This window comes from Spinacia oleracea, chromosome 6 (assembly GCF_020520425.1).
Source record: "Spinacia oleracea cultivar Varoflay chromosome 6, BTI_SOV_V1, whole genome shotgun sequence".
Taxonomy (NCBI): domain Eukaryota; kingdom Viridiplantae; phylum Streptophyta; class Magnoliopsida; order Caryophyllales; family Amaranthaceae; genus Spinacia; species Spinacia oleracea.
This window is the reverse complement of record NC_079492.1, coordinates 42,222,142-42,247,480: the sequence shown is the minus strand read 5'-3', so window position 1 is coordinate 42,247,480 and position 25,339 is coordinate 42,222,142. Positions and strand designations below refer to the sequence as shown.

The window sequence follows — 25,339 nt, the reverse complement described above, 5'->3', positions numbered from 1 at the left end:
TTGGAAGTCTACTAGGATTCAAGAATTCTAACTCTATTAGAATTAGAGTTTCCTTAAAACTAGTAATTCAGAAAATTAATCTAATCCTAATCGCTTAAGGATTCGATGCATGCACAAACTCCAACACGCACACGAGCACGGCCCACGAGCGAGTAGGCCATGCCCGCGCACGCACGAGAAGCCCATCGCAGGCTTCGCAGCCCACACGAGCTTGCTGCCCATTTGCTCGCAGCCCGCGTGCTGTGTCGCAGCCCAAGCGCTGCTTCGCAGCCCACGTTGCTCGCAACCTTGGCGCGCTGGGCCTGGCGTGCCTTTGGCTTGATGTTGTTGCGCGCTGGGCTTGCTGGGCGTGGGCCTGGCGTCGTGCTGGGCCATCGTCTACCAAGCTCGTCCAATGCTTTATTTCGTACGACGCGCTTCCGATTAATTTTCCGATTCTGGAATTCATTTCCGATTCGAACAATATTTAACATTTCCGATTCCGGAATTAATTTTCTTTTCGAACAATTATTTAATATTTCCGATTCCGGAATTATTTTCCGATTCCGAAAATATTTCCGATTCTGATAATATTTCCGTTTCCGGCAATATTTCCGATTCCGACAATATTTCCATTTCCGATAATATTTTCCGATACGTACTAGGTTTCCGTTTCCGGCAACATCTACGACTTGGATAATATTTATATTTCTGATACGATCCATATTTTCTTTTCCGGCAATATCATCGTTTCCGGAGTATCCATAATTTGCCTTTTGACGATTTCAGCTCCCACTGGAAGCGAAATCCGTCTATTCTGAATATTCATAAATGGAGTATTTAAATCCTTTAAATACTTTATCCGTTCACGTACTATTTGTGTGACCCTACGAGTTATGTCAAGAGTAAGTTGTGGATTAATATTATTAATTTCACTTGAACTGAAGCGTCCTCTAGCTAGGCATACAGTTCACTTGATCTCACTGCATTATTAACTTGTATAATTAACACTGAACCACATTTATTAGACTTAGCATTAAATGCATACTTGGACCAAGGGCATTATTTCCTTCAGAAGGCACACTCGACGATTTTGTTGTGTCTTGCTGACGATATCATCACCGAGGTCTCGGAGGAGGAAACCGCGCACACTAGTAGAAAAACATTCATTTGCTGTCATGATTTTGCTGCGTTAATTACTTAACGCCTCTAACTAAACGACAAATTCGAAGAATTAGTTAATAATTAACACTTTGCGGCGTTATTTACTATTATGACGCAGCAAATTAATAAAAAAACAAACGTTTTGCGGCGTGGCTCCTTTAACGCCGCAAAGTTGTCACCTGTCCCCCACACAGAGACACGCGTATTAACCCCATATTTTTGGAGCCAGCTGCTTCTCTCTTTCGTCTCTTTCGTTTGGCTTGTCTCACTTCACAGAAACACCAACACCTTCTTCTTCCTTCATACGACTGACCCTGACCTACTCTCTTCACCATCGAATTTCGCCGGAAAACTTAAGCTCCACCGCCGCCGTGGTCATTCGAACTCATCTCCGCCGCCTCCGTTCTCAATTGAGGTAAATTATGCTTCCACTGCTCCTCCTCATCCTTGCCGTTTTTTTCGTTTAATTGCTCTATTCCCCCTCATATCAGTCTCGCAATTAACATGAATTGTGTTTGAATTATCTAATTAGTACTCTCTTGCTCTGTCCTCTCCTCTCCTCTCTCCCTTGAAACTGTAAATTAATTAACCCTAATTTTCAATGTCAAATTTTGGCTTAATAGAACCTTAAAAATGCCTAAACTTTATCTCTGATTGTATCCTACAAATTTGGTATTGGTTCAGGCTCAAGACTAAGAAACTTGAAAATTTACCTAGTGACTGCAGCTTCTCTTGTAGCCCCTAAGCTGGACCGACTTCCTCGCTGTCTTTGAATATGTAAACCCGTAAAGGTTGTTTCTAGACTCTGTACTCAGATTTTAATTTCCTTTAACTCTTTCAGGTTAGCATTTTCTCTTATATATATGGCTTTTTGCATATTTTCAGTTGTGCTTGGAATTGGGGAACTTGCTGATTCATCTTTCTGGAGATAATATTTCTCACTGAAGAGGTAATTGACTGTTGAGGATTGCATCATTATTTTGATTAAATAATGTAAAGCACTTATATACCGTTGTATTCACGCATATCTCTGCTTGTCAAGTTGAATACTCTAGCAGAAAATTGATTTCAATTTGTACTTCAAAAGTAAAACTTAGATTGACTGAATGCTACACTGAAATTGCATATTCGATTTGACACAGTTAGCCTATTATTATTTGTAGTCCGACTTTTTTCCATGTTTAAGCTCAGTTTGCTCCAATTCAAATGAATACTCTTCTTGGCCACCTTGATTACTTTCCTCAGTAGGCCTTCACTGGTAAATCCTATGCCACCGTGACACAGATCACAGGAACTGAAAGCCATGAATTTGTTATTTGGGTCCAGGTTTTTTGTTCATGTTGTTGGGTGTAACATGTTGTTCTCTGTTTTTTTGTTTTGCTAGTTCTGATTTGCTTAGTTTTTGTTGTTGATCTTATTGTTGTTGCTTGCTTTTGTTGTTGTTGTTGCTGTTTTTGCTCTTGTTGTTCTTGGTGTTGTATGTTCTTTTTGTATAGTTCAACTATGTTTCACGAAATTCATTTAAGCATGTATACAACGTGTTACACCAATTTCAATGTGAGTTGCTATGTGTTAATGTGTTGACAGTTTGGTTGTATCATGACTTTAGCCGGTGAAACAAAAGGTATGAGTCGAAGTTGGATGTATGAGAAGCGAACTTCGTCGGGGTTCTTGAACGGGGTAGAGGAGTTTTGTAGATGTGCTTTGGAGCATCAAGAAAATGTACAAGATAATGGGTTTAATTGTCCATGTGTCGATTGCGAAAATGTGAGTAGGGTTAGTAGTATCAAAACATTAAGAGATCATGTGATTCGTCGTGGGTTTAGGCAACAATACCATGTGTGGATATGGCATGGTGAGATCGGAGGATATACGGGAAATTCCAGTGAAAATCCAATTATTGACCACCATGTACACACTGAACCTATTGATCGGACCGAGGATATGTTTTCGGAGGAAGATGATGAAGGTGAAGAAGACGTGGATGATGATATTGAGGAGGATCATATAGATGAAATGATGGAGGCAATTCAAGATAAGCCTCATTTATTTGAACGTTTGTCAGAAGCTGCTGAGAAACCTTTGTATCCTGGATGTGTCAAGTACACTCAGTTGTCGGCTGTGTCAGTGTTGACCAACCTGAAAATAAAGGGCGGTGTGACTGACGCAATTTTTTCACAATTTTTGGAGGCATTAGAGGACATGTTTCCCGAAGGGAATGTGTTGCCTAAGTCGACTTATTATGCCAACAAGTTGATGTGTCCTTTTGGATTAGCATATGAGAAAATAGATGCTTGCCCAAATGATTGTATTTTGTATCGAAAAGAGTTTGCAGATTTAGATAAATGTCCTCGGTGTGGTAAGTCTCGTTACAAGCTCCCAGATGGAGTTATGCCCGGGGAAGGCAAGAAAGGTCCCTCTGCTAAACTGCTTTGGTATCTTCCAATAATACCAAGGTTTAGACGATTGTTTTCAATAAAGAAGGAGGCAAAGAACTTGAGGTGGCATGCAGATAAGAGGAAGAAAGATGGGTTGCTTAGACATCCGGCAGATTCTCCTCAATGGAAAGATATTGATGAAGAATTTCCAGAATTCGGCAAAGAAGATAGGAATCTTAGGCTTGCGCTTTCTACTGACGGAATGAACCCATTTGGTAGTCTAAGCAGTCAACACAGCACTTGGCCTGTTCTGTTAGTAATTTATAATTTGCCTCCTTGGTTGTGCATGAAGTCAAAGAATATTATGTTATCCTTACTTATACAAGGGCCGAAACAACCAGGAAACGATATTGATGTATACCTTGCTCCGCTCATTGATGATTTGAAAAAAATGTGGGATGAAGGTATTTCTGTTTTTGATGCGTATGGTGATGAGATTTTCACGTTGCGTGCAATGTTATTTTGTACCATCAATGACTACCCGGCTTATGGTAACTTGTCAGGGTATAAGGTAAAGGGAAAGATGCCATGCCCAGTTTGTGAAGATGATATGGAATCAACCTGGTTGCCAAATTCTAGAAAACACGTGTATCCAGTTCATAGAAAGTGGCTAAATAGGTTTCATCCTTATCGAAAGAAAAAATCTCTATTTGATGGCAACGTGGAAGAACGTAGATTTCGTAGACCATCATCTGGAAGAGAGGTTTACAACCGTGTTAAAGGCATAGAGACGGTTTTTGGAAAATCTGGGAAAAATAAAAAAGATGGAATTTGGAAGAAGGAGTCTGCCTTTTGGAAACTGGAATATTGGAAGCATCTGTCAGTTAGACATTGTCTCGATGTAATGCACATAGAAAAAAATGTGTGTGAGGCCATTTTGGGTACATTGTTGAACATGGATAAGAAATCGAAGGATGGCATTAAGGTGCGGAGAGACATGCAACACCTGAAGATTCGACCTCATTTATGGCCAAAGCTTAAGGAAAAGGCCAGAAAGGGGAAAGGGAAGTCTTACTATTTACCCCCTGCTTGCTATACATTGTCTAAAGTTGAGAAAAGAATATTTCTAGAGTGTCTTTATGGAATTAAAGTTCCAAAGGGCTACTCATCGAATATAAGAAAGCTTGTGTGTATGACTGAATTGAAATTACATGCAATGAAATCCCATGATTGTCATGTCATGATGCAAGTATTGTTGCCCATTGCAATTCGTGGGATTTTGCCTAAGCATGTAAAAGATGCCATCACGAGACTTTGTTCGTTTTTCAATACAATATGCAACAAGGTACTTTGATCCGCAGGAATTAGACAAACTACAAGCTAATGTAGTTGTAACACTGTGCCAGTTTGAGATGTATTTTCCGCCTTCGTTTTTCGACATAATGGTTCATTTAGTTGTCCATCTTGTTCGAGAAATCAAGCTTTGTGGTCCAATGTTCATGAGATGGGCTTATCCTTTTGAAAGGCATATGGGGTGCATGCAGAGAAAGGTGAGGAATCCCGCACGACCAGAAGCAAGTATGATTCAAGGAACTGTGTCGGCAGAGATTGGTGCGTTTATTGCTGAATATATGTCCAGAGCTGAACCAATCGGACTTCCTAAATCTCGACATGAGGGGAGACTTGAAGGCAAAGGCACAATTGGTGCTAAAGATATCAGTGCTCCATTAGAGAAACAGATGCAAGCCCACTTATGTGTGCTACAACAACTCACAAAGGTTAGTCCGTACTTAGAAAAGCATATGCAGGAGTTAAGAGCTCGAAATCCGACTAAAACAGAACGTGCCTTTGTGTTGGAACATAATCGTACTTTCAGTGATTGGTTTCAAAATAAAGTGATGGCTGAGTTGGATGTTAAAGGCCACAAAATCTCCAATACGATAAAATGGCTATCATATGGTCCACAAGATACTTTGCACTCATATGAAGGGTATGACATCAATGGATATACCTTCCATACGCTACGTCAAGACAAAAAGTCAAGGTCTACGCAAAATAGTGGTGTTACAATGGTTGCTTCTTCTAGAGATTATGCAAGTGCTAAAGATAAGAATCCAGTTGATGCAACACATCCATATTATGGGGTCATTCAGGAAATATGGGTGCTTGATTATAGTGGAAAAATAAAGGTACCACTTTTTCAATGCAAGTGGGCAGAGAATAGTCGGCGCGGTGTTAAGCTTGTTGACAATAATATGACTATAATCAATATGACACGGTTGCGCGATACTTCAGAGCCATTCATACTCGCATCCCAAGCAAAGCAAGTTTTCTACATAAGAGACAATGTCGATCATGATTGGTCTGTTGTTGTTAAAGGGAAGAGATATATTCTTGGTGTTGGTGATGTCGATGATGAAGAAGAGTACGATCAGTTTGATGACTCACCACCGTTCTCAATTTCAGAGAGCGATGTGCTTGATGGAACGGATAATGATACCAATTATATGCGCTTAGATCATACAGAAGGCATAACTGTTGATGAACCTTGATGATGATTTAGGTACTCACTGTGTAGACATATTTCTCATGTTTTGTAGTTGATTGATTTCTTATTTGAAGTACTTGTTATTTTTGTTCAATTTTGTATTATTCTGTCTGTTCGGTTATTTTTTTATACTAATTCTGTTGTGTTCTGTTTATTGTGCTAGTGTTCTGTACAAAAAATACTTTAACTTTTTTTGGTTTTGTACTGTTTTGTAGTGTGTACTTTAAGTGTGTTGGGTTATGTACTTTTCTGTTTTGTATTATCCTTTTTAGTTTCGCTATTGTACTAAAGTTAAAAGATTCAAATTTTGCAGAGCTATGGCTAGAAATGGGGATGAATCTGATGAAGAAACGCCAGAAAAAGATAAGGACTATGATGCCTTGAACGAGAAAGACCAAGGTGAACCAGAAGACACTAGTGGAAAAAACCCCTGTTGTAGCCCCCTTGTTGAGGGGGGCATATATAAGTGGGCCTCAACAACCACTTAGTCAACACGGGTCAAAAAATTTACTAACAGGTTGGGGCGGGCTTTTTTAGAGTTCGCTTCAATAGAACTTGTTGGAGGGGGCTTTATATTGCCCGCCTCAATAGATACTAGTCTAAAGGGGCGGGCTTTGTTTTGTTCGCTTCAACCGATATTCACGAAATTTAAAACAATAAAAACATAGCTTCTCATCGCCAAACCGATAAAACAATCCCTTCAAATCTCTATATTCAAACAAAGCAAGTACGCTTCTAGTGCAATCTGCAGGCGAGTTCGCACCGCTCCTCACCGCGCGCCTCCACCACCACCACCACCTTCCTCGCCTCCTCTTCCATAGTAGTCGCCCCCGACCGTCGTCTTCCCTATCTCGGTTGACTCTGTTTCACACAGTGACGCAATCTGTCAAGGTGAGCTTTTAATTGATTCTTGTTTTGCTTGGTCTTAAAATTCAGTTTCCCTTCAATTAGTTGAGCATAATGAGTTGATTATGCAGAAAGTTTAGGCTAATGTTCCAATATTGGATGAATTTACAAATTAGGGTTTGATATTTGTGGTTTTCTAGTTCAATTGTTAGTTTATAATTGATTCGTTTTTGTTTTTGTTCTGGCCGGGGATGGGGATTGGGTGGATGGGGTCTTCTTTTATTACTGCTTTTTTTGTATGATGAGATGATGGTAGTTGTGGGATTGACTTATCTTACTTTCATTGGCCAACTCGGTTGGGTTCTTGATACTATCGTCTCCCTTTGGGTAACACTCCTCAAACTACTCTACTTGTTTCAATCTTCTATTTCAAACTTTGTTTGTCCATTATTTTGGGTTTAGGATTGTTGTTTTGATGTTAATCTGTCTGATGAGTATTTGATAGTTTGTGTCAGCGAGTTAGCGGTTTTGTTGTTCGTTTGCGTGAGATTGATCATTATCGGATATGAATTTCACTTGCGTGACCCGCGTTGACAAACAAAGTCATTCTTAGTGGTTATGAACTTATGTGCTTGTATATGTTCAGAATAAGGTGATCATTGACTAGAACTGATGCTGCCAGGAAAGTTTTGTAATCCTACCAGTCTAGAGTATATTAGATTTCATACAGAAAAGAGAAGGTTTTGACTTTTTCATTGATTTTGTTCCTTAACCACTTATGTACACTTTAAGATGGTTGTTATGGTCCATTCGGGATATTAGGTATGCTGTATTGCTGGATTGAGGTTGATTGCATGTGCAACACAGTTATCCTTTTTAAGGCACTAAACTAAAGTTATGTGCCTTGCTATATGCAGTTTTTGGCTATGAGCCTCATTCGGTGTTGCCAATTGGTGTTGTTTCTCTTGCTGATCTTACAGTTTTTCTTCCTTTCTCGAAAATTAACGTCTTTGCTAGTACTGTTGTAAGTCCTACATGCCTAAGTCCTAAATTTTCTGACCTCCTATTTTTCTCTCTTATCATTAGTCTTACCTCTTTCTGATGGCTAGATATTCTACACTCCTTTTTTGAGGCATATATGGACATGGTTGGGTCTATCTCCAGCAACTAGAAAGAATTTTAAATCTCGTCTGGCTTCAGGTTACAGTTGTATCATAGTGCCTGGTGGAGTACAAGAGACGTTCCATATGGAGCATGGCTCTGAGGTACGTTATGTAGATTATCTGATTGTTTTTTGTAATCCTGGTTGTGGAGTTGTCAACTTGTGTGAGATTAGACTTTTGTTGTTCGTGTGTGTGACATTGATCAATATTGGATATTAACTTGGAATTTCTTGTCGACTTGCCCATTTTGAAATTTGAATCCATGGTTTTATCTTGTTTTTTTTATTTTTGTCCGTTTTAACTTTTTGTTACAAATTGCGAGTTTGTTCCTTATATATTTGGTGGTCTGTTGAGTGTTTTACTAGCCTATTGTTTCTAGCAATACATATTTTGTTGCTTTCACGTTTGAACTTATAGTTGCTCCAATGCATCAAGTTCTAGTTGGCACATATGATAAGTTACTCTTTTGAACAGATTTGACCAGAAGTTGTTGTTGATTGGTATAGGCTTCAATCCCGAATTTCAAGTTAGTCCTTTTCATAGCCATTACTGCTTTTTAGAGATTCATGTATGTTGCAGCTTTCATAGCCATTACTAGGTTGTTCTATTTGTCGTGCTCACATTGAGTATTATACTATTATGGGTTGTCTGGTCGTTGAGTCCTTTTTCTATTTGGTTCAGGCGGGGAGGGTATCACCGATGGTTGTGAAGATCTTCAAAATTGCCTCTATGTTTGCATTCTTGTGTTTGGTTAAGGATATTCTTTAATCTTCTAATTAACATGCTTCTTCTAGATGGAATTATATGTTTACACTGGCCTTATTTTGTTGATTTAAGGTTTCTGATTTAGACTTGATAGGCTGAGGAGTGAGGACGAGATACTGCAAGGTCTAGCCTTTTGCTATTGTTTACAAATCAGAGTCGTGTCTCTGGCCAAATGAACAATTTAATGAAATCTAAATATTACTACAGTACTATTCCTACTAATATACTACTAGAGACTAGAGACCTATATATTACTACAGTACTACTCCTACTAATATATATTCACAGGAACTAAATGTAACAATTTAATGAAATCTTAATGTCACCAATAATAATGTTATCCCATGTTTTATTTTTATTTATTTTTCTTTAGAATTTCACTTTTTCTCAGTTGAATTCCAATAAGTTCAGTTTAACTTAACACTACTATAACCCATTTTTCGATAAGTTCAGATTGAGCAGTGATGTATAAACGTGCTCTTTCATTTTGCCTTATTTATATTCCTGAATAGCATTATTTATCAAGGTTCTGCCTTAATAATGCTGGTATTGAAGTCTGAATGGTGTATGATGTGGAAAGACGTCAAGGGGTTTCTTTGGGATGGTATATGATGATGTGTTGTTGTTGTTTCGATCTGATAAAATCGAAGTAGTTTCTTCTTCGATCCGTTTTCTAGGTTTTGTTAAAACTTTGGACGTATTGCAGAAAGCAGATCGTTATTTGTATGATGTGATTAAGTGTATTCATGTTGGACTTGTGTATTTCAGAGCGCTAGTGTTTTCTGCTGCTTGAGAACTATAGTGCAGAAAATGGGTTTGCTCTTACATTTATTGAAGGAAATTATTCTGTGTGTTTGTTGAAGTTTCCTTTGCAGTAAACAGCTAGTTCTTTCTAATCGAAACCTGTGATTTAGGACATTAATGTTGTCTATTGTGAGTGAGGTTATGTTGCCTCAGCTGATCTCAAGATATACTGCCGGTGATGCCCACGTATTCTGGTGCTAAGTATAGCAGATTGGTAAACTATAGCAGCAAAGCAAGGAAAAAAAATATTATCATTTTGTGTGCTAACTGTTTCCTTCGTACTTGCTTGGTCCGTCATTGTGTTGAATTGTTTTATCTGTTTGAATTTGCAAAATTGTAGAAATCAAATTATATGGCAGCCTCCTCCTGTTTTCTTTCTTTTTCTCATTTATTTCTTTGTTTAAATTGAGGTGGTTAAAACATGGCAGTTTTTGTTGTTTTTACAGCTTGTTTTGAGTACTGGAAGCGGTGTTAATGGTTTCACTCTAGATCCATCTCTTGGAGTGTATATTTTAACTCATCCAGACATCAAGGTAAGGACACTTTAGCTTCCTGATTAGAACTAGCTAGAACATATTGTTGTTACAGTGGGGAATCTATTTACTTAGCTCGTTATTGTCTTGGATAAATTGTTTTTTACCACCTAAAAAACTAAAACTTGTATTTTACCACCTAGTTTTTTTAAAAAAATTGTTTTTTACCACCTGGAAAATAGGAAAATAGATGAAAATGTTATGTGGGGGGCACAATAACGGTAATATTTTATATATGTTCTTTTCTTCCACTATTTCATGTAATTAACTCTATTCTCTTCCTCGCTTTCCTATTTTCCATGAATTCACATAATCTTTCAGCTGATGCTATAACATGCACTCTTAGGTCATAAATCTCATTGAAATTGCTGTCATTTTCCATGCTTAACAGTAGAACACGTACACGTATCCGATGTCGAACTATTGGACATTGGTCTGCAGGATTACTGTATTCAGCTAGCTAAGTGCAGAATCCATCTAGAGTAGTTTATTAGACTAGAAACTAATGTTGGAACTTATCTCTGAAAACAACATTCTCCTAACAGTACACTCTGATTAGTTGTTTAATACAAATTAGTATTCTGATTAGCTGTCAGTACACTCTCACTTTGTAATCAAATATACATTTATATAAAGATTAGTATTCTCATACTCTTCCAATAATTTGGATTAGGTATGAAGACAGTTTCCGCCAAAATCATTGATCTACTGATCATGTATGTTTCTGAATAACTAATTGTGTTCAGATTTTTTATCTAATACTGACAGCGATTTCACAGCACAGTCAGTCCAAGGAAGTATGAGAAACTTCGGGTTTCATATATATCATCATCAAATTTTGGTTGATAGATTATCTGTTAGTCACTTTAAGTTTTCTGAATGTACGAACCTCGAATGAATGAGACCTTTAAACGTAATAGTATCAGGAAGCTAGCAGTATTATTTGTTTGCCGTCTACGTTAAGGAAGGGCTTCACTTGGGGGCCCTAGATTTACAAACCACGACATATTCAAATTAACCAACTAATCATGGTTTGACAGGCATCAGCTTTCGTGGACACTTTAATGCTCATAGAGCAATTAGAAGTACAGTTTAGCTGCATGGTTTTGAACAATTTAATTATCTCTATAGTCTGCAACTATATCTTTTTATGATCCAATGGAATGTAAAGATAATATCGTTAGTGTAAACTTTGGTACTCATATATTTTCCTTCCATCTTGCAGGGATCGAGTCGATTGGAAGAAAGTCAACACGACCTTAATTAAGGTTTGTAATGCATGATCTAAAGGGAGCTAAGTGGCCAGATTAGAGAAATTTGTTAGACTAGCTCTCTAGCCTTTTGTCTTTATTTGTTAATATTAGTTTTAATTTGTTAGACTAGCTAGCTAGGTGTTTAAAAATTGTAAACGTACGTACTATACGCTTTTCTCTATTGGGTTAATATAAATGAAGTTAATTTAATGATTTATTAATAAAAAATAAGCAGATTCATACCTTTGCTATTCTGGTGTTGATTGGTGTACAGGTTTCAATACTCAATGGTGTATATATATAGATTTGGTTATTGCCACCTATTTTATATTTTAAAAGAATTTGGGAAAAAAAAAATTAATGTTGTTGAAGGGGGCTTTTAATGTACGCCTCAACTACATATGAATTTATGGCGCAAAAATAAGGACCTGTTGAGGGGGGCATTTAAGAAGTGAGCCTCAACAGAGGAGGCTGTTGAGGCGGGCTTCTTAAATGCCCCCCTCAACAGGTCCTTATTTTTCGCGTTTTTGTAGAGGTTGTTGAGGCGGGCTTTTGAAAGCCCCCCACAACAGATCACCTGTTGAGGCGAACAAAGCCCGCCTCAACAGATCACTGAGCTGTTGAAGCTACGTCTGTCGCAGCGGGCCTTGTTCGCCTCAATAAACCCAAAATGCCCCCCTCAACAGGTATTTTTTCCACTAGTGAGATATAGCTAATGACGAGTATTTGCGTCGACTTGATGAGTTTGAGGAGCTGGCTGATGCTGCTGCCCTTCTCGGAGTTGATACTAATCATCCTACAGAGGAGTCAGGTAGCAAGAAAGGCAAGGGTAGGGGAAGGGGATCAGGAAAAGCTAGGGGTCCGACAAAAGGGCTAGGAAAGACCGGGCCCATGTTCCTGCAGTTTGACAGCCTTTTGTGTCCATCCGACAAATGGAGATTGAAGTATGGTCAACAAATCGATTTGTGTAGTCGCAAGTTGAATATTAATTGGGATTGGCCAAGTGTTAGTCAAGGTTTAAGGAGTAAATTATGGGAGGACACAATGGTAAGTGCTAAAATTATTCTTTTTTTTCATTTTTCTATACCTACTGCCTTTATTTTTTGAAATTTTAAACAGCCCGGTCGTTGGTTTCTACTTGATTTAGTGTGATTTTGTAGAAGTTGGGAAGGTTTGGGGTTATTTTTTATTCATTTTGCCTCTGGTTTCTGTTGAGCTGCTTAGAATATGTTAGCTGGTTTTTCTGTTTCAGCTGGCATGATCATTGTCCAGCGATTCTTTTGATGTTTGGGCTACATGTTGAGTGAGCATACTTGCTTCTACTTGACATGCTCTTGGCAATTAATGCTGTCGGTGTAGTTCAAGGCTTGAGATATAGGGGCAGCAGGTTCATCTAGTTCAGTAGTTTAGTTATTTGTTTTGTTCACTCACATATGTATTACTGGTTCATCTGTCAGTGTTGTTTAAGGCTTGAGATATAGGGCAGCAGTGTCACATTAGCTTTGGATTACTGGTTGATTATTTAGGACTAATCAGGATTTGTAGTTTAGTTTTAGTACAGCTGATGGTTGCTGTTAATTAATTATCTGAGTGTTTTAGTTTTTGTCTCGTGTTCTAGGTCTGTTTAGAAACTACAGTTGTATATCGTGTATTCCAGCCTCATTCTTCAGCAGGGCCTCATTCTCGCATGCAGGTCGCGGTCCTTAACAGTCCTGGTCCATGCCTAGCCCGGCCACTCTGTTTTGTGTCAGGCCCTGCTGGGTTGAGTAGTTCAGCTAGTTCAGTAGTTCAGTAGTTCAGCTAGTTCAGTAGTTCAGCTTCAGTAGGGCAGCAGGTTCAGCAGTGAACCTGGTTCAGTAGTTCAGCTAGTTCAGTAGGTCAGCTAGTTCAGTAGTTCAGCCTGTATTTCAGCTAGTTCATTAGTTCAGTAGTTCGGTAGTTCAGCCTTTATTTCAGCTATTTCAGACTGTATTCCTGCCATCTCTTGATTGTTTTGTTTTAAACGTGCAGGCAAGATTCCACCTTGAAGATGATCCAGTAATCAAAAAGAATTTCCTCTCTAATGTAGCTAAGATATTCATGGACTTCAAGGGAAAGCTAGTGAGTGGCCATATTATTTTTACAAGAAAGTTGAGCAAAAATGAGGTCAATCGTCAACCATATGAGATTTGGAAAAACATCCAACGAGAAGATTGGGAGACATTTAAAAAGTCAAAAACATCTGACATAGCAGTGGTAAGTTTATATTTCACTATTTTGTATGATGTGTATAATTGGCTATGGTATGAAACTAACGTAAAAATTTATGTTTGTTAGCTTAAGCGTCAAAAGGCCCAAAAGAGTGCAAAATCGAATGATAATCCTCATCACTTGGGACAATATAACTATGAAGATGCTCGGAAAATATGGATCCACGAGGGCTTTTACCCAAATTCTGAACAAAATCGAGGTGATGATTGGTATTGTTCAATGCATAAGAAAGACAAAAAAACAGGAAAAAGATCTATCCCAAAGCCCAAAACGAAGGCAATTGCTGACAAATATGTAAGTAATTCAATTCTTGTGATTTTCTATATGCGGCCCACGAGATAAAGTCTAGTTCATAATGTGATACACTGAATGATAATGGAGTTAATATCTTGCCACTTATTATATGAACTAGAGCCTGTGATCGATACTTTTTTTAGATCAATGGTGCTTATAGTGCTTCCTTTGTTGGTTTGCTTGTGTATAAGTTTTGATGCCTATTCTTTTATATAACAACTATGAACAGCTGGAGATTAAAGAAAAGCAAGCAAAAGGGGAATTTACTCCACATCGGAACCAAGATGCCTTATCCGAGGCTCTTGGGAAGTCAGATCATTTGGGCCGGGCACGTGGATTTGGAGGGGTGAATGTCGGGGTCAAAAGGGCGTTTGGAAAGGCAACATCAAAGCCTAAGTCTGATCATGAGACAATAAAAGCACAACTTCGGGAGGAACTTCGGGAGGAAATGAGAGAAGAGTTAAAGGCTAGCATGAAGGCCAATCTCCCTTCCATTTTAGAATCTATGGGTTTAAGTACCACATTGCCTTCAACAACTCCTTCGAACCGCTCTCAACGTTCACCACCCAGGCAAATTGAGCTACCCCATGAGAAGGCTCTGCCATCTGAGTTGGAGGAGGTTCTGCCGCCCTTCGAGGTAACTTATCACTCACTGAATGTCTATTATGAGCTTATGCATACAGATTCTAGCTTTTTCTAGACTCAAGATTTTCATAGCTAGAGTAATGCCCGGTTTTTTGAGCTATACGAGAACCACTATACTGCAGCACTGATCCACTTGTCTACTTCACAGCAGCACTGCACCACTGCATCACAGCATCATTGCACTACTGTCCTGCTGTGCATTGCACTGCTTGCAGTAGGACAGCAGTGCAGTGCACAGTAGGACAGCAGTGCAGTGCTGCTACAGGACAGCAGTGCAGTGCTGCTACAGGACAGCAGTGTAGTGATGCACATGTCCGGAAAACTGACCAAGTTGTTCAGCAGCCAATGCACTGAGAGTGGCACTTTAATCCAATTCACAAAGTTCTGTTAAAAATTGAGCATTAGACGCCGTATCATACAAGTTAAAGTTATAGAATCCCAATACACAAACATATCCCAAAATTCCGACTTAATTAGAAAAAAAATCTAATATATGTGTCTAGGAATCAAATTCACATTGCAAATCTGATGCCATTCTGTTGTTAGTTCTGGTCAACAGGGTTGACTTTTTTGAGGTTCATGTCAAAGTTGACCAGAGTTGACTTTTTCAAGAATCTAGTCAAAGTTGACCAGTGTTGAAGTGCAAATGTTTTGCCTTATTTTGTGTAAACTTATTTGAAGTTTACTTATCTCTAATATATATGTCTAATGTGATAAAAATCTTTACCCAGGTAGAAACTACATGCCAACTTCTACTTAAAGACCCGGAATCTGGAGCAATGTATGATGTGGCGAGTGCTACCGCATATCCACCTCGTGAGAATGAAGTTTGTCACACTATACCATTACTTCCCGGTCATTTGAAGGTGAAAATTCAGAAAGTGCCAGATGAATTCTTGGGCTTGCCACTTCCTGTTCCTGTTCCGGCGTTCGAAATTGAGGCAATGGAGAATGCTATTGGTACATATGTGCAATGGCCTACTACATTAATTAGGTTTTCAGTTGAGGTAATAAGATTCTAATTGTATTTATTCAATTATATGTATTTCATATTCACCAATCATGTTATCGATTATAGTTTATATTCTTTAATTTTAATTTTTAGGCGACACCGAAAGTTAAGAAGTTGAAGCGGATGTCGCCAGAGATGATTAATTTTTAGCAATGAACTAGCCTCTGGCTTGTCGGCTTCTCGAAAAAGCCCGGATATTCCCGATACAATTGTATATTCCCTTAGTCAAGAATGTGAGTGGTTGCGGACATTTGTTGCCTCCATGCCAGATGGTGATTCTTTTGAAGTGATTCTAGATGGTACCTCGTTCCATTACAATGAAAATGGAAAAATTCAAGTAGACAAGAATGATATTTCATAGTTCTTAAGAGGAGCAAAGCTAAATATATCCATTATTCAAGTTTTCATGAGGTAATTTTTTTTAATCTCAAGTAGGTAATAGATTTAACTTTCTTTCACGTAAATCATGTAACCTATTCAATAATCGACCGCTCAGAGCACTCCAACATGAATTGAACTCAAATGACAAGGCTTCCAAAGTTGGGTGGCTATGTCCAGACACTACTTCTGACACAAAAATAAAATCAAGCACAGAGGAAGTCAACGCATACATTTTCAAAGCAATGAACGAATCAGTAAAATCCAGAAATGAGTTTGTTCTGGCACCTATTTTTGAAAAGTAAGTATGAAATGAGTTCGTTTGTTGCTTCAATTCTATTGTATTGTGCTGCTGCTACGCTGTCTTTGTTGCTTTAGTTCTGCTGTATTGTGCTCCTTCAATTCTGTTATGCTTGAAATTTCTTGTTTAGAATTTTATTGGGGTTGATTGCCTTGAGAAATAGTGTCCCATGATGTTAATCTATCACTGACAAAATGTTTATGTGTATGTATAATGTCGCCAGTTTTGAGTGGTATTTATGTTTAGTCATACCGCTAAATGTCAAAAGCCTAGCTCTTATCATGAGACCAAGGAGTAAATGGTGTTCACAAAATAAAAATAGGCGAAAGCAGATGCACGGTGTACAGATTGAATAACTACTACAATGGGAGGGGCAGCAGATTGCCTTTGATCCAATACTCAGTCACCGTTTACCAATTTCTAGCTGCATTTCATCTTCTAAACTACATTACTCAGTCACCGTTTACCAATGAACTCTCTTGCAAGTAGCCAGACTTTCAGCAGCAATAATACATCTGATGTTCTTTTTATTATGCTGCTGCTGCTACTCTTTTGAAATGGCATTCAATTCTGTTGTATTGTGTTGCTGCCACACTGTTGTTGTTGCTTCAGTTCTGATGTATTGTGATGTTGCTATCTGATATGTCTGATGTATTATTGCTTCTGAAGTTCTTGTTATATGCTGCTATTGTTATGCTAAGTTGCTGCTGCTATGCATGATCAGTTATATATGCTAAGTTGATGCTGTCTGATAGTTACTGTTCTAAGTCAGTGCATATGTTGTTGTTTTAAGTTGTTGCGCCTGCTGTGTTGCTCATATTCTTACTTATATTATTAAAATGGTAATGGAATTGTTATTGGATCCAGCGACCATTGGATGCTCCTTGCAATATCTGTAAAAAATTGCACCATATATCACTTCGATTCCATTTGCTTGAGTTTAGGTCGAAAGATAAAGATGGAGACAATAGTGAGACAGTAAGTCCTTTTAGTTTTTTCGTTATGTAATTATGTTTTTATCAAGTATCCATCTAAGGATATAACCAAGCAATAACTTAAGATTAATTGGGAATTTCTAGTTTTTTTACAAGGTACAAGATGTGTGGCAACCGTGTCAACAGGAAAGAGCCTTTATGGAAATATGTGGAGGTAACTGCCCACGTAAAAATTATTTGATATTTATAGTTTGTATATATTCCATTTTTACTTAATCTAAATTCTACCCTTGTTTCTAGTGCGCTCAACAAAAGGGAGGCCTTGAGTGTGGATTTACGTAATGCGGTACATGTTTGATTTAGTCTCTTGCTGCAATGATGTTTCAGACTTAGAGAAGGTAAGGGTGTTATCCTTGTTATATAGTTTAATTTATTTTTGGATTTTAATTTGGTTATGTTTTAATTTGGTTTAAAATACCAATCTAAGTTCACTGGTTAGAGTTGGGAGCAAAAACGACTATAACGGTCAAAATATGACCTGTAATGATCATTAAAGCCTTAAACGCGCATAACTTGACCATAGTAGATGGTAATGATTCTAAGTAACCTAATACTAAGTATATTAAACATTTTAAGGGTTTAGAATACCAATCTAAGTTCACGGGTTAGAGTTAGGAGCAAAAACGACTATAACGGTCAAAAAATGACCTATAATGATCAATAAAGCCTTAAACGTGCATAACTTGACCAAAGTAGATAGGAATGAGTCTAAGTAACCTAATACTAAGTATATTAAACATTTAAAGGGTTTTGAATACCAATCTAAGTTCACGGGTTAGAGTTGGGAGCAAAAAGGACTATAACGGTCAAAATATGACCTTTATTGATCAATAAAGCCTTAAACGCGCATAACTTGACCAAAGTAGATGAGAATGAGTCTAAGTAACCTAATATTAAGTATATTAAACATTTAAAGGGTTTAGAATACCAATCTAAGTTCACGGGTTAGAGTTGGGAGCAAAAACGACTATAACGGTAAAAAAATGACCTTTATTGTTCAATAAAGCCTTAAACGCGCATAACTATACCAAAGTAGATGGGAATGAGTCTAAGTAACCTAATACTAAGTATATTAAACATTTAAAGGGTTTAGAATACCAATATTAGTTCACGGGTTAGAGTTGGGAGCAAAAACGACTATAACAGTCAAAATATGACCTATAATGATCATTAAAGCCTTAAACGCGCATAACTTGACCAAAGTAGATGGGAATGAGTCTAAGTAACCTAATACTAAGTATATTAAACATTTAAAGGGTTTAGAATACCAATCTAAGTTCACGGGTTAGAGTTGGGAGCAAAAACGACTATAACGGTCAAAATATGATCTATAATGATCATTAAAGCCTTAAACGTGCATAACTTGACCAAAGTAGATGGGAATGAGTCTAAGTAACCTAATACTAAGTATATTAAACATTTAAAGGGTTTAGAATACCAATCTAAGTTCACGGGTTAGAGTTGGGAGCAAAAACGACTATAACGGTCAAAATATGACCTATAATGATCATTAAAGCCTTAAACGTGCATAACTTGACCAAAGTAGATGGGAATGAGTCTAAGTAACCTAATACTAAGTATATTAAACATTTAAAGGGTTTAGAATACCAATCTAAGTTCACGGGTTAGAGTTGGGAGCAAAAACGACTATAACGGTCAAAATATGACCTATAATGATCATTAAAGCCTTAAACGTGCATAACTTGACCAAAGTAGATGGGAATGAGTCTAAGTAACCTAATACTAAGTATATTAAACATTTAAAGGGTTTAGAATACCAATCTAAGTTCACGGGTTAGAGTTGGGAGCAAAAACGACTATAACGGTCAAAATATGACCTATAATGATCATTAAAGCCTTAAACGTGCATAACTTGACCAAAGTAGATGGGAATGAGTCTAAGTAACCTAATACTAAGTATATTAAACATTTAAAGGGTTTAGAATACCAATCTAAGTTCACGGGTTAGAGTTGGGAGCAAAAACGACTATAATGGTAAAAAAATGACCTATAATGATCAATAAAGCCTTACACGTGAATAACTTGACCAAAGTAGATGGGAATGAGTCTAAGTAACCTAATACTAAGCATATTAAACATTTAAAGGGTTTAGAATACCAATCTAAATTCATGGGTTAGAGTTGGGAGCAAAAACGACTATAACGGTCAAAATATGACCTTTATTGATCAATAAAGCCTTAAACGCGCATAACTTGACCAAAGTAGATGGGAATGAGTCTAAGTAACCTAATACTAAGTATATTAAACATTTAAAGGGTTTATAACCGTAAGGCACACAGAACACCTAACTATAAACAAGTTGGAAAACTACAAAAACTATAACAGCAAATATGAATCTTTGCTAAATCCTCTGACAAATGGTAAAATCATATGTCAAGAATTTCATTCTTGCATGAAACTAGATCTTTTCAGCGTAACATCGTCGCACATTCTGCTTTATCCCGTTACTAGAGAACTGGATAAGTTGACAACTTGACATGGGCATCAGTATTGAATCTAACCGAAGATAACTAATTTTATGATGTATATATTATTTTGTTAGGTTTGCACATCAATGAGTGGAGATCCTTTCACCGATGAGCAAATTGATGAAATATGAGACAAATGGGCATCATACTTCACCGAACATTGTGTGTAATTAACGCTTCATCGATCTCTTTTTGTGGATGTTTCATGCTATTAAAATCATATATAATTGCCTTATTATATTTTTGGTGAAATTTTGTAACGTGTGAAGTGTAAAAGATATATTTATTATAGACTTGAAACTATTTAGGTGGTTTATTTTGTAAACATATGATGGTTAACTTATATGTAAAAATCAAAGTTTCTTGGAAGTTATTGGTGGTTGATGACACTTTTGAAAGTTGTAGAAATGTGGCGTGAGTACAGGTTTTATATTTTTGGGATTGTTTAGTTCACAAAAAATATATTATTTATTAAAAAAAAATTACAAATTATTTGCGGCGTATAAACTCCCGTAATTTTACCAAAGTTTGAGGCGTTCAGGTAGAAACGCCGCCATAAAATTCATATAACTTGAGGCATTTTTGTTTAATGGCGCCGCAAATGAATGATTGATTTGAGGCATTTTTTAACGCCGCAAATCAATACCATTCATTTGTTGCCACTCTATTTGCTGCTACGCCTAAAACGCCGCAAATCAATATAAAAGTGACGCCTCAAATCAATATTTTTCTACTAGTGGCAAGGTTTGTGGGTTAAGCTCGAGAGTCTGTATATGAAAAATTTCTTAACCAATAAGTTTCTTATGAAGCAACGTCTCTTCAGCCTGCGGATGCAGGAAGGTATGCCTCCCCGAGATCACTTAGATCAATTAAACACAATTTTATTGGAATTGCGTAATATTGATGTTAAAATTGAAGATGAGGATGCTGCCTTAATTCTGTTAGTTTCTTTACCATTATCGTATGAAAATTTCGTGCAATCGTTTATTGTTGGTAGAGATACTATTTCTTTAGAGGAGGTTAGATAGTCCCTCCATTCTAGAGAGCTGCGCCATAGTGCGACTGGTACAGGCACAGATAATTAGGCTGCTAGGTTAGTAGCCAGTGGGAGTTATGGGCATGGAAATTCGGGGAAGAGGAAATTCAAGAAACCAGTTTCTACAGGTCCTAAACCTAATGATGTCCGTAATTACTGTAAGGAGAAGGAACACTGGGAATCTGATTGTCCCAAGAAGAAGAGGCAACATGATATATCGCCAGGTACTGCTGCAGTAGCTGATACCAATTCTGAAGAGTATATTTCTCTAGTTGCTGATGAGCACATGCATCACAATGATGTGTGGATCCTTTACTCTGGAGCGTCTTACCATGTATGCCCGCGCAGGGAGTGGTTTACAACCTACGAGCAAATAGACGGTGGCGATATTTCTATGGCTAATAGTTCTGTTTGTAAGCGGTTGGAGTAGGCTCGATTAAAATTCGGACACATGATGGTAAATTCTGCACATTGAATGATGTTAGTATGTTAGACAACAAGGGTTTCCGTTTTCAAGGTGAAGGTGGAGTTCTACATGTCTGCAAGGGTTCGAATGTGGTTCTGAAAGGTGTAAAACGTGGTACCTTGTATTTTCTTCAAGGTTCTTGTTATCAGGTTCTGTTGTTGTTGCATCCTCGTAAATTGATAAGGAAAACATGACCAAGTTATGGCATATGAGGCTTGGTCACATGAGTGCAAAAGGGATGCAAATTCTGTCAAAAGCGGATCTTCTTTATGGTCACAAGGTTACAGATCTTGAATCTGTGATTATTGTATGTAATAGCCCTGGTTTTCAGCAACTTTTAATTTGGTATTAAAGTATATTTATTATCTTCATTTTGCTCTTAAACCACTCTTGAAGTTGATTCATAAATTGGGATTTCGAGTTCGTTATTCTAAAATATTTTGCTTAACATCGATGAGTAATTATTAAACTAAGATTTCTATTTTAAAATCGAATTAGCAACTTAGTTAGACAACTATTTTCCTAAATGAATCAAAATTTATAGAATTTAAAATTTGTATGGATATATATATATATATATATATATATATATATATATATATATATTTTATTTAAGTGATTAACGCTACTTATATTTTAGCTTAAAAACTAAATATTATATTGTTAACTTAATTATGTCAATCCAATTCTCTTTATTTTATTTTATTTCGTTCTCAATGAGCTAGACATCTCTAGAAAAATCAATGGACCCTTTTCATTTTCTTATTGTTTTGGTCCTCACTAAACCGTCACTCCCTCTCACACCCTCTCACCACTCTTTCTCTCTCTCCTCATCATGCTCGGCTTCCTCCTCTCCGTTCACAAGCACGGTTGAGCAGCCGACCACCACTCCTTCATCTCCTCCCTCCCGCCGCCTATAATATTGTTGATGTATTTGTTGGGTGTTGTTGTTGTTAATGAAAGAGTTCTTACCCTCTCTTATTCTTCCTTCATCTCTCTCTCGATCTTCTCTTTTGCTGCCGCCGCCACAACTAGTAGTGGCCTCCGACCCACCGTCACTCACTCCATCGTGAAAATGGTAATTAATTTTAACTCCTTCAATTCCTTAATTGATTGATTAATTTGATTTAAGACCATAAACCCTAACTCACATATTTTCTCTCTCTTCTTGTTGTTTGGGTGCGCCGGCCTCTCTATCCCGGCGGCCGCTGTTGTGGTGGCTGGGGTTGTTGGTTGGTGTTGCTGCTCTTGCTCATGGTATCATCTATACTCTACCTCACTCCTCTGCCCTCCCCTGCCTCTTATTCTCTCATCCCTGCTCGCCGGAGCTCCACGGTGGCTACCGAGGTACAGTTGTTGTTGTTGATGGAGTGTTGTTTATGCGAGGTTGATCTTTCCTAGTCTTTCTTACTCTTCCATTTAAATTAAGAGTATAAAGCCCAATCACAAATTCTTATTTATAATGGGTGTACAATAAATATTTTACACCGGAGTAAAAGTTGACTTAAAATGCTTAAAAGTTACATTTATATATGTAAAAGTTATCTATTTTTTAATGATAAATTTTTTCATTTGAATAAAAATTATTTCTTCAAAATCACTAATAATGTATAAATTAATTATTAACCCTATAAAATGTTTATCTATCAAATTTTTAATTTTATAATATAAAAGTTACAGAAAAATAGGTTAAAGTTACAAAAAACTGTATAAAAGTTATCTTAGTGTACAATAAATTTATTGTACACCTTGTGCGCGCAAGACCTTTTGAAGCCCAATTCCTTTCTCACTGATTTAAGTTTATCCAAGTTAGATTGTAATGATGTATTGGAATCAAATTGGCATATATTGTGAGTATACAAAAACAATTTCAGTTAATTTATTAAGTAAATTCGATTAATTAATTGAAAATCCATGTTATTATTTTTGTTTTGAGAATATCTTGTAAATGATGACGTAATTAAGATTTCTATTATTATTTATTTTGATTTAGTCGCACTTACAAGTTTGTGAATCGAATATTATCAAACTATATGATTTTCCAATCACAATTGTTGTTTAGAAAGTTCAATTCGATTTCCTTAAAATAGAATATGGCATACTAGTTTCTAAGACAAGATTTTGGCAATCAATTAAGAATTTTTTTTTTTTAAAAGAATGATATGGAGCTTTAACTCAAGTTGAGGGAAAGTGTATTGATTCATGTACTTGTATGTTGAGGTAAGTGAATGCAGAACGACTAAGGTGAATCGAAGTATGGGATTATACGGAGAGTCGTGATCAAGTGAGTAGCTTTGGAGTTTTTTTTTATGTTGTGATTGAAGGTACACATTGTCCAACCATCTTCGATGTTTGAAATTGTATTGTGTGTTTCAAGTAATATGTATATGTATATATGTATTGATTTTAAATTGTGCATTAAAAAGTTAAATTATTCTTTGGTAATTGAATTTGCGCTTTGCAAATAAATTTGATTTTTTATTTTGTATAAATGAAATGATTTATTGATTGATTTCTTGATCGGTAAAATGAAACGGTTTTGGAATTGTAAATGCTTGTGAGTTGTGAGTGAGATAAGACTGTGCGCTTTGGGGATAGAACCCGTCGAGAATACTCCAAGTTGAGTTGTAAATAAAACAATGACATGGTTAATTATGAAGTATGTAAATGAATATAAAATATTAAGAAGTGTCATGAACAAAAGTTAATCTCGAATTAGGTAAATTGATGGTTAAGTGATATGTGCGTTTTATATAGTGTTTCACCCCCGTCCCTTAGTACTTTTTATGTGTCAAACGTGCTCTTAGGAGCCGTTTCTAGTACTAATGTGTGTTATTGAGTGTGCCTTGAGTTTCAGGTTTGATTATGAGAAATTGGTCTTTTTAGACCCGTTTCATGTTGATCCAGGCCACTATATGAGCCCGAGGAAGTTCGGGACCTCCATCGTCGACTTTCGGGAGCCTTGTATGCTTATGGTTGAGCCCCGAGAGTCAGACTCAGTGATATGGGCGAGTTATATTGAAGATTGCAAATCGCTCTAGAAGCTGAGGGCGAAATGCAACCATCGGGCGGAATTGAAGCAAATTGGACTCATCAACGCGCGCCCGATCGGGCGCAGCTCGCCTGATCCGGATCGGGCGGTCATCCGGAAGCTTATGTGGAGAGTTCGCAAACCGCCCGATCGGGCGGATTTTGGCCCGATCGGGCCGACTATCGAGTGCATAGCCCGATCGGGCGAAGCGACGCCCGATCGGGCGACGCCAACCTCCTGCACTTATGCGCGAGTTTTCTTTCCGGTTTATGGCTTGTATTTTGGGCAAACTATAAATACTAGCACCTTATATTTTTAGAGACACATTATTTTTCTAGTATCAAACACTTAGTTTATTTTCCTAAGCTTAGTTTTCTCTCTAATTTGTCCCAAACACTTAGTTTTATTTCCAATTAAAAGTTCAAACTTTATTATTCCATTGTTCTTCAATTAGGTATTGTTCTTTATTTCATTCATTTCTTTTGCTTTAATTATGTTTTCAATTATGCTAATTGCTTTGTTTATTGTCAACATGCTTGAGTAGTTTAATTTCTAGGGTTTGGGGATCCATGAATTAATATGATGGGACTTTGAATAATTGTGATTATCGATATTGTGATTAATTCCTATTGATTGGTTTATTCCACTATTCAATTAGATTTGCGCAGGTTTAATTGCGTAGTTATGCAATATCAAGTTAAAATTCGAGAGATGCAATTTGATGTTTAGGCTTGTGTCAATAGGTAGAATTGGGATTAATAAGTAGCGAGAGCCCGTTAACTCCAAGTCTATGACTAGTATCGATTCGAGAGAGCATGCTAGTCTAATTAATTAATTTGTTGATTATCGTGATTGTTCATTGTCCTGGATTGTTAATTGCTGGTGAACCTATGCCTTAGATTTCCTTAATATATTGATTCATACTTATATTATTATCGTTCGTAGCGTTAGTTTACAAACAATCAACCAAATCTTGTTCCCATTAGTTTAGTTTAATTAATTAATAGTA

The 25,339-nt window shown here is 37.1% G+C and overlaps 1 protein-coding gene and 2 long non-coding RNA genes across 5 annotated transcripts; all 3 read left to right on the top strand.

Annotated features, from left to right (window-relative positions):
- Positions 1 to 1,252: 1,252 nt before the first annotated feature.
- LOC130463101 (uncharacterized) lies at positions 1,253 to 6,073 on the top strand. Its single transcript, XM_056832139.1, has 5 exons — positions 1,253 to 1,558; positions 2,392 to 2,469; positions 2,543 to 2,620; positions 2,731 to 4,770; positions 4,883 to 6,073. Exons 1-5 carry the CDS (start codon positions 1,253 to 1,255, stop codon positions 6,071 to 6,073), a joined length of 3,693 nt encoding a protein of 1,230 aa, XP_056688117.1.
- Positions 6,074 to 6,487: 414 nt separating this feature from the next.
- Positions 6,488 to 11,684, top strand: LOC130464131 (uncharacterized). Of its 2 annotated transcripts, none has more exons than XR_008924439.1 (5): positions 6,488 to 6,960; positions 7,833 to 7,939; positions 8,025 to 8,180; positions 10,094 to 10,180; positions 11,406 to 11,684. It is a non-coding gene; the product is annotated as an uncharacterized lncRNA (long non-coding RNA). The 2 variants fall into 2 exon arrangements; XR_008924440.1 differs by lacking the exon at positions 11,406 to 11,684 and adding an exon at positions 10,527 to 11,399.
- A 10,355-nt stretch (positions 11,685 to 22,039) lies between these two features.
- LOC130463947 (uncharacterized) lies at positions 22,040 to 24,767 on the top strand. Of its 2 annotated transcripts, none has more exons than XR_008924177.1 (2): positions 22,040 to 22,646; positions 23,525 to 24,767. It is a non-coding gene; the product is annotated as an uncharacterized lncRNA (long non-coding RNA). The 2 variants fall into 2 exon arrangements; XR_008924176.1 differs by having other exon boundaries at positions 23,520 to 24,767.
- Positions 24,768 to 25,339: the final 572 nt, after the last annotated feature.